This window comes from Mytilus galloprovincialis, chromosome 13, assembly GCF_965363235.1.
Source record: "Mytilus galloprovincialis chromosome 13, xbMytGall1.hap1.1, whole genome shotgun sequence".
Classification (NCBI taxonomy): Eukaryota; Metazoa; Mollusca; class Bivalvia; order Mytilida; family Mytilidae; genus Mytilus; species Mytilus galloprovincialis.
Window position 1 is genome coordinate 65,659,142 of NC_134850.1, and position 9,765 is coordinate 65,668,906.

General features: G+C 33.1%; 1 protein-coding gene across 1 annotated transcript; it reads left to right on the top strand.

Annotated features, from left to right (window-relative positions):
- Positions 1 to 1,354: 1,354 nt before the first annotated feature.
- LOC143056848 (uncharacterized) lies at positions 1,355 to 6,337 on the top strand. The gene is made up of 2 exons (XM_076230014.1): positions 1,355 to 1,571; positions 2,666 to 6,337. The coding sequence occupies exon 2, from the start codon at positions 2,718 to 2,720 to the stop codon at positions 4,626 to 4,628; it is 1,911 nt and encodes a 636-aa protein (XP_076086129.1). The 5' UTR covers positions 1,355 to 1,571; positions 2,666 to 2,717; the 3' UTR covers positions 4,629 to 6,337.
- The last annotated feature ends 3,428 nt before the right edge of the window (positions 6,338 to 9,765 follow it).

Sequence of the window (9,765 nt, forward strand, 5' to 3'; positions counted from 1 at the left end):
AAACATTTGAGAAACATATGAATTTGACTCTCTCACCACTCAAATGGACTACCAAAATGTCAGTATTCACCTCAGAAGCTAAAAAAACCTTAAATAGTCTTATTAAGAAGGTATATAGTTACGATACTGTTGTCAGGTCATTAAAGATTGCATATTTTGGCGTTAATATTGATTCACTTATAGGGTCTTTGCGTCGGAACTAAACACATTTATTTAAAAAACCAGTTGTTGGCATGACACGGGTGATGTTCTGCTCATATATGTTATGATGGTATGGTACTTAACCCCTCACGGGAAGGATTGTACCTGATATTCATATGATGAAGACATAATCTTTCAATCAGTAGTTTAATTGAAGTCTGGAGCTGGCATGTCAGTTAACTGCTAGTAGTCTGATGTAATTCATGTATTATTGTCATTTTGTTTATTTTCTTTGGTTACATCTTCTGACATCAGACTCGGACTTCTCTTGAACTGAATTTTAACGTGCGTATTGTTATGCGTTTACTTTTCTGAATTGGCTAGAGTTATAGAGGGAGGGTTGAGATTTCATAAACATGTTTAACCCTGCCACATTTTTGAGCCTGTCCCAAGTTAGGAGCCTCTGGCCTTTGTTAGTCTTGTTTTATTTTTAATTTTAGTTTCTTGTGTACAATTTGGAGTTTAGTATGGCGTTCATTATCACTGAACTAGTAAATATATTTGTTTAGGGGCCAGCTGAAGGACGCCTCCGGGTGCGGGAATTTCTCGCTGCATTGAAGACCTGTTGGTGACCTTCTGCTGTTGTCTTCTCTATGGTCGGGTTGTTGTCTCTTTAACACATTCCCCATTTCCATTCTCAATTTTACCGTATTATGGTAGCAAAGCATGTAAACATACAGCTCTGCTAGAACTGATATGTACAAATGTGTGTTAAAGACATGATGAATCTTCTACATTTCGAAATGCCGAAAGCATCTGTGTTCAAAATTGAGTAGCAAAAGTAAATACTTTTGTGTCAGTTTTTTGCAGTTTTGGATCATTGTAAGAAGTTTTAGTTCCTCATACAAATACATAAGACAATGTTTGAAATATAAATACTGGTGGCTGAGAGTCTGATATGTTATGATCATCTGCAAAATTACTTATGTTAAATATTAAATTATCTTTAGGTATATACATGCGCTGTGATACCTTGAAAGCTAATCCACATTGCATGACTTGAATAAAACGTTCGTCCTTAGAAGGAATATTGATTCTATATCATGTGTATGATGTCCTGGCAGTGAACCAAATTTCATATGATTTTTATCAAAACAATATGTTTAAATGTCTGTCCGCGTTTTTGTTATAAGAAACGGACTACAATGTCACTTTGTATTACACTTCGACCACATATTTTTACCTGGTTATAGTAGGCATTTCCGGGTGAATTTACGTACTAAATAAGATTTCCTGGTAATATTCAACTGCAATCATTTTACATAGGTAGCATACATGGAAATTCCTTGAAAAAAATTAATAATTTAGTAAATCGGTTTGCAAAACCATGTTTTTATTTAATTAAGAGGATTGTTAGCTTGTGTGTGTATGTAAGTATAAGTTCGATGTTAGTTTTCTATACTTGTTTTACTGAATACACTATTAATATGATCCAGGACCGTTTTCCTTAATAAATAATATTGTGCATTTTATGATTAATTTTACCATTATCATCACACGAAGTTCAATTGGGATATGTCTGTTAATTCAGCATAATATTGGGGCATAGTCCTTTTTTCTATGTGAAAGATTTTGAGAAATATGGGATTCGTTTGTCATTACAAGAAGAATTTTGTTTATCATTGTAACAGTTGTTTTATTTTTCTTAAGACGTTTTCAGTAGGGGAAAATATATATGTACACTACGCTACTGAAACAAACGAGCTTTTGGCAAAAGATCAGAATCAAGAACTTTTAAAATAAACATGACGATATGTGTTATAATAGTCAACAATCGAGTTATCTACCACATCTACAGTTTAAATGACATGCGAATAAATAATTGAAGGTCCCTGCATGTCTTTCATCAAGGAGAAAACCCCATACCATATATTAAACTATAAAATACCCTACATAAAAAATGTGAATCAATTCAAATGGGAAAATAACTATATGATTAATTTAAAATTTTGAAAAAACAAGTATGGTAGGCTATTGACTTTGAACAGAGACATGTATACAAATGAGAGCGATCAATCCTCTCATTATTCCAAGTCATTGGTGTAATAGCACAACATAACGAAACTTTAAAAATCCGTGACAAAAGACTCAACTAAGTCGATTGCTACTTCCTTTTAAACTTCATCAGACTTTCAACGAATTGTGATGCACTTTCTTTTCAACTTAAAATGAAATGATAATGTTAGAAATATTGACATTGTGCTCAATGTTTTTTTCCCGTTTTAATTGCGAGAAACCAAAACACTTTCCGCGTGTCATTTCGATTATAATGTCTCATTAGCTTCAAAGAATATTAAAAAAAAACGTGAAATAGATAGATCTGTATTGGGTGTTGTGTTCAGCAATTTTATTTTATACCTTGGGACAGAAAAATCTAGCTATTTTAATTGATAATACTTTTAGTTAACGCATAAATACAATTTAACTGTTGCAATATTCTCATCTTTATAATACTATTTTAAAGGTATCTACATCAAACGAAAGTCAAGGGGTCATGAATCCAATATTATGACAGAATGGATACTTTAATTGGAACTATAACATTAGTATTAACTGTACAGATGACATCTCCCAGTGGGTTAGAATGTCAGGTGGAACTTAAACCATACAATTTACAACCACTCTACAGTCTTAATTCGAAAACCGTTGAAACTATTGGACGTCAAATACAAATTCGGTCAGCCTATAATTGTCATTTGAATTCAACGGATATTATAAACGATTATAACTTTCCGAAAGGAAGCTTATCAACTGCTATTTTTAGATTTATTTGCGACGAATATATTGAGATTTCTTTTGATCAGTTAGAAAACGCACCATATCGTTCTAATTTAATAAGCTACGTTTATCTAGACAAATGCGGTTTTGATCCAGAGGAGATTGATTTGTTCTTTTTGGTAACTAACGCTCGTGTTTTTGTTATATTGACTGCTAATTTTACGTCTTTTGAAGCTACACCTTACAGATCATTGTGTGAAGGATACAAAAATATTCTAGCCCTAGGTATTATCTCTTTACACAATGATATAATGAGTTTTATGCAGTATATGTTCAATTGTAACAATGAAACATTCAACGTAAACGAGATTTTGTTAGGTCAGTGTATTGGAGCTATTAATCAACAAACGCTCCGCAAAATATTTCCCGAACTACAGACATTAGAGGTACTGAATTGTGATATAACAAACACAGTGGAATTTCCGTGGTCGATACGTGATGCTTTTCTCCCATATAACTTATCAAGGTCTGAGTATCTACATCATCATATTAGTACTTCCTACCATCTTAACATTCCATACAACATGTTTCGGAGGCAGCTATCGTTAACTAATAATGGACTTACGACAGGAAGGAACATACAATTAAGTCGTAGGTTGCACTTCTTCAGAATTTCCAAAAACAACATTTCCTTTTTTGATGAAAATATTTTTAAAAATGTTAAAGGACTACAAGTTATCATATTAACTGAACTTGGATTACAAGAAATAAGGGAACAAACTTTTTCAAGACAAACTGAATTACTGTACCTTGATCTTAGTAAAAATAAACTTAGTGATTTACCGCCTGGAGTGTTTAGTCGGTTATCAAGCCTTACATTTCTACGTTTATCACATAACTGTTTAAGCGTGTTACCGAAACAATTTCTCTTTTACCTTAATAAACTGATTTCTTTAGATCTGGGATATAATAAAATACTTGCAATTGGTATCGAAGTTCTACCTGTGAACAGTGTAGCATTGCAAAGAATCATTTTGGATAACAATCCAATTATAGAATTCCCGATTATATTACTGTATATAAGAGGCTTAGGAACAATTGATCTTTCTTTTACAAATATATCTTTTCAAAATATGAATTTTCTTGAAAACATTGATAAGGCTGCACTAGTAAGAAGTGTTGAGCAATCCAGTAGCTCGATGGAGAAAAACTATTTACAAACAAGAATCAATTGGAGAAAAATTAACCTACTGCAAACTAATGTTACTGGGTTCTTTATTACAAATAATACAAGCTCACATGCCAAAGATGTGTTGTTGATAATATTGAAGCATTACAAATTCGAATTTACAATGAAATCTTTTAAATGTTATTCTGATATAATGCCGTTTAATGAATTTATGCAAAATTTGTATGACAGTGGAGTTTGGAAAGGAGATGAATATTTCTACAACGATTGGATATGCAAATTACCATCACAACTCAAAGAAAGAAAAGTACTAACACTCAAAGCAGAAGAGACCTATTCAATACTCAGTTTTTCTGAATGCCCAAATTTATGTGAGTGTTATATTCGTGAGGCATTTAATGTTACCATAGTAAATTGCAGGCATAAAAAACTTGAAAGGCTCCCGAAAAGAATGCCGACTGGAATGTTGGATCTATGGTTAGAAAATAATAACATTTCAAAACTAACCGTACGGAAATAATTAGGAAATATACGACAACTTATTATGTCAAACAATCAGTTAGTTAAAATTGAGTCAGAAGTTTTCACTAAAATGATTAATTTGAAAATGTTGAAACTTGACAATAATCTTTTGATTCGCATCCCAGAAAGGATAAACGAACTAAAAATAGATAACGTAAACTTGGAAAACAATCCATTTGCTTGTGACTGTCATGCTTTGTGGTTTAAAAAATGGCTTAAAAGGTATAGCTATATAATTGACAACTTACGTGAAGTAACTTGTTTCAATGAAAACCACCAGGAGGCGCAACAAATAGTTAACTTCAAAGATTACAAATTTGTTTGTAAAGAAGGAACAATATATAAATCATATGTAACTCCCGTTGTTGTTGGAACCGCATTGCTAATTATTGTAGGCATTATAGCGATTATAGTAATGTACTTTAGAGAAGAGATCAAAGTTCTCCTCTACGTAACTTTTGAACTTCACCCTTTTGATCGACGGAAGTGTGATCTTAGGGAAAAAATAGACCTTGCAATAATTCACTCTAAAGACTCAGAGGAATTTGTGGAGGAAAAACTGGTATTGCCCCTTAAACGAATGCAATTCGTTATTTGTAGTGTTGCACACGATTTTATTGCTGGTAATTCTTTGCAGGAAAATGTGTCTTCAGTAGTATTGCAAAGCAAACATGTTCTGCTTATATTATCCGATAATATGATGTCAAATACAGTATTAAGGGATTATACATGGGCAGAGTGTCAAAATAAAATTAAAGTAAGAAGAGCTAATTTTCTGATGGTAACAAACGTTACAAAAATGACTGAATTTCCGGCATTGAATAAGGATATTCAGAAGCATTTAAAACTGCATAACCATTTAAATTGCACAAGTGCATTATTTTTAAGTAAAATAAAATATATATTAAGATCATATCCAAAGAATACGCTTGGAACTAGTCCAGATAACCTGATGGTTGATGGTAGTCCCTCAAAATTGGTTTCGTTTAATAGGAAGCTAATAAGCGATAGTGAACATGATTTATTCTTTTGTTATTCAAGCGATGAACGTGATTACTGCCAAAACAACTTAATGCCACGACTAGAAAGAGAATCGTTCAGAATTTGTACTCCGGATAGTCATTTTCATCCTGGAGTTTGTATATTGACAAATATTGGGCTCGCTGTCGAGTCCTCGTCACATACAATTTTTGTTACTTCTAGTTTTAATTCATTCGATGATTTGCAATTGTTTGTATTTCAAAGGGCAATAGAAAAGACGCGTCTTCAAAAGTATAACCATCTAATAGTAGTATTTATGCGAATTGATGCAAGTGGAACGGAAGACAGAAATGTCAAAGATTATCTTAATTCTTATGCATACCTAGAGGTAAGAGACCGATATTTTTTCTCAAAATTGAAACGTGCGTTAAGACCACAACTAAACGTTGACTTATCGGATATACATATTGTTAGTACAAATATGTTGTAAGGTGTAATGAAATTATGTCGTTAGAAGATTGTAACATGTAATTTTCAGCGCAAATGTAGATAATACTGGCTTTTAGTCAGGAAACAATAGCTCTGTGTTTGTTTGATAGAATAGTTGTGTAGATTCTAAAAATATTTGTAATTGTTTAATTCTGCCATTGTACTGTTTTAAAATGAAAAATACAAGATACATTCATATATCAAAGGCGTATTATCTATTCATTTTGCATTTTACCTTTAAAGTGTGTTAGTGAATTTGATGTGTTGTTACTTATATGTGTCAGCTATGTTAACGTCAGTACTAAGAATCTATAATTCATGACCATTATGTAGCATTTGTAAACTTGAAAATGGAATTGTCATCAACAAGTTCTAAGCATCTTCTGATGAACTTTAAAAAAGGACGAGACGTTCTTTAATATGACACTGGTTCATCAACTGTTTGCTAAGACACTGGTGACGTTTTACAAAGTCTGAGTAGCAGCTGCAAGCGTTCAGATACCAAATGCGTTTAGAAATACATATCACATATGCAGGCAATGTTGGGATATTGCTTCTAACGTACTATGAGGGAGGCGCTACCTTAAATGCCTGCTTACAAAGACTTTGTCCTATATATTGATTGATTGTTGGTTATTTAACGTCCAGTGGAAAATATGTCATCATTAATCATTACAAATGTCATACATAAGTTCAGATGGAATATGTTTAGGGAACAATCATTGAACTTCAAAAGGCGTTGGTATGGGTTTTTTTCTGATTCCCAAATTTATGAGAAATAAAAATCTGGTCAATCAGACACATTTCCTTTCCACAAAATAACTTTAGTTTAAATGATTGGATCTCTATGAAACTGTACCAGAAGGTTCAATACACAAAACGAAGGTTAGAATTTAATTGTGGGGGTTATTGTACTAACAGTTTAGGAGTCAGGGGCAAAAATAACAAGCATTTTTGTAGTTTCTAGACAATAACTAAAGTGTAAGTGCATGGATCGTTCTGAAATTGTACCAAAATGTTTCATATCACGCAGGAACGGCTGATGTTGAGTTAAGGGGTAATTGCCTAAAACTGGTTTTTTTTTTTTTTTATGTGGGGGGGGGGAAGTTATTTCCTTTGTTTTTGGAGGGGTTTATTCTGGGTTTTTTTTTGTCTCATTGACAGAGTAAAAAAAAGCCAGACATCGGTATGATGTATCCGGCGGCGGCAGCGTCAACAATGTATTAGTCTGTGATGAGGTCTAGTTTATGACCTATCGAATTAGACTATTTACCGGATTTATTATCTCATAATCATCACGACAGGTGCCACATGTGGAGCAGGATCTGCTTACCCTTCCAGGGCACCTGAGATCATCCCTAGTTTTTTGGTGGGGTTAGTGTTGTTTAATCTTTATTTTTCTATGTTGTGTCATGAGTACTATTGTTTGTCTGTTTGTCCTTTTCATTTTTAGCCATGGCGTAGTCAGTTTATGTTCGATTTATGAGTTTGACTGTCCCTCTGGTATCGTTCGTCCCTCTTTTATGGCGAACCACTAGTGGTAAGTTAAAGATATATGGTATGCAGTTGTATTAGTATTGACACATCTCATTACTTTGGAGATTATTTGACCCCGCCCCATCAGATATGGGCTGTTGACTAAAACTTTTGCTTTGTTTTCATGTATTAGTTTGTGATTAGCTCATTGTATTGGGAACACCTAGTGGTCAGTTAATTATAGTTGGTATGCAGTTGTTAAAGCATTGGCACGTCTCATTTCCTTTGAAATTATTTAGCATCGCCCCCTTATTCATGGTTTATTGACTTTGAAATGTTATCTTAGTTTTCATGTAATAGTTTGTGATTATATCAGTTTATGGAGAACCACTTGTGGTAGGTGAATGATATTTGTTATACAGTTGTCTTAGCATTGGCACGTCTCTTTACCATGAAGATTATTTGACCCTCCCCTTCAGTTATGGTTAATTGACTTTGAAATTTTGCTTAGTTTACTTGTATTAGTTTGTGTTTATGTTTGTTTAAAGGAATCTACTTATGATAAGTGAATGGTATTTACTATGAAGTTGTATTAGCATTGGCATATCTCTTTCCATCTAGGTTGTTTAGCCATGTATCTTCAGTCATGGTGTATGGACTTTGAATATTTGCAAAACTTACACGTCAAAGTGTTGCTATTTTAATTTCAACATTTTCATTATCGAAATTTAAAAAACAGCGAGACATCTCTCTGTGATAACTATTTTTGGGCCTTTTTGTCCATATTTTTTGGGATTTCTCCCAAACTTTCAAATGTTTTCATTCATTAGTTCTCATTTATATATAAATGCAACAAATTCTGATATGACTGGAGATATACACTTAACAGGGTGAGTAAATTGTTTAACGGTAATTTGTTCATTTTTCCTTTGATGTGTATATCCTAATAATGTCAGCATCAGTCAACTGGCCATGATAAACATGATAAAAAAAATATAATTGGGTCATTTCGCAATTGACATGCGCGAATGCACCGCAAAAGGGTCTTAGTTTTTATTCTTAAATAGTCTCGCATGGATGCTGCTGTTCAAAGTTGTCTTATTTTTCTGTTTCTTGAGAACTACTTGTTTAACCTGTTCAGTCACTGTAGAGCGTTACAATTACCATGATGACATCAAAAAGTATAACCCACGTCATCATCATTGTTACTTGATATGGGGAATTATGTAGCAGATGAATAATAGTAATCATGGTCAACGACAGCACCGGATTTTACTACCTCCGGCTACGTTTCTCCCGAAATGTATTGCTTGCAGAAGGGTTTTCTTACTTTTCAGATGGATCGCGAAGAGATAATATTCGTTCTTTGTTTCGAAACGATGTTTCTACGATTAGTGCAATCTAAAATAAACTAAATTAAAAAAAAAAACATACAAGACTTACAAGAGCCAGAGGCTCCTGACTTGCTACAGGTACACAAATTGTTTTGTGAGATCGAAAAAAAGATCGAGTCCTATGTCAGAACATATCTGAATGTGTAATCAAATATCTGGTTTATTTGATCTTCTTGTTGTCACGGACGGACGGATGGATAAGTCTTTCAGTGCTCTTTTACAATGTTGACCAACGAATCAACAATTAGAATAAATAAATTACTTAAAAAACAATTAAGAAGAAAAATACATCAAATTATTATAAACATTTAAAGTCTAAATAAATATTCCAACAGCTTCAGTACTTTGTATATCAAGATTATAAATAAATATTCCAACAGCTTCAGTACTTTGGATATCCAGATTACTTCCTTATATATTAGTTCATTATGACGGTTATGGGTATCGTGCACAACAGTTTCATTATGATACGTAGATAAGATATGTTGTTTTTTATATGATGTTCATGGCGTTCAATACATCATTGTATTACTCTGGTTGGAACCTCGGAATTGATGCACTATATACACAAGTACAGTAGAACAATTGTAGGTTAAATTTAGATATCAAATATAGAATGCTCTAATAAGTGTTGCATCCTTTCACACCATAATCCCAAGCAGAAATAAAGTGACAAAAGGTCCAAAGAACTCATATGACCACTCTTTGAAAATAGCCTGTCAGAAGAACTCAACGGACCACTATGTGAAGAAAGTCAACAGGTGTGTAATTAGGCCATGCCTAATCAGTGTGCGT

What these genes read in the sequence shown, in the direction of transcription:
- LOC143056848 (XM_076230014.1), top strand. Translation starts at nt 2,718, where the DNA reads ATGGATACTTTAATTGGAACTATAACATTAGTATTAACTGTACAGATG.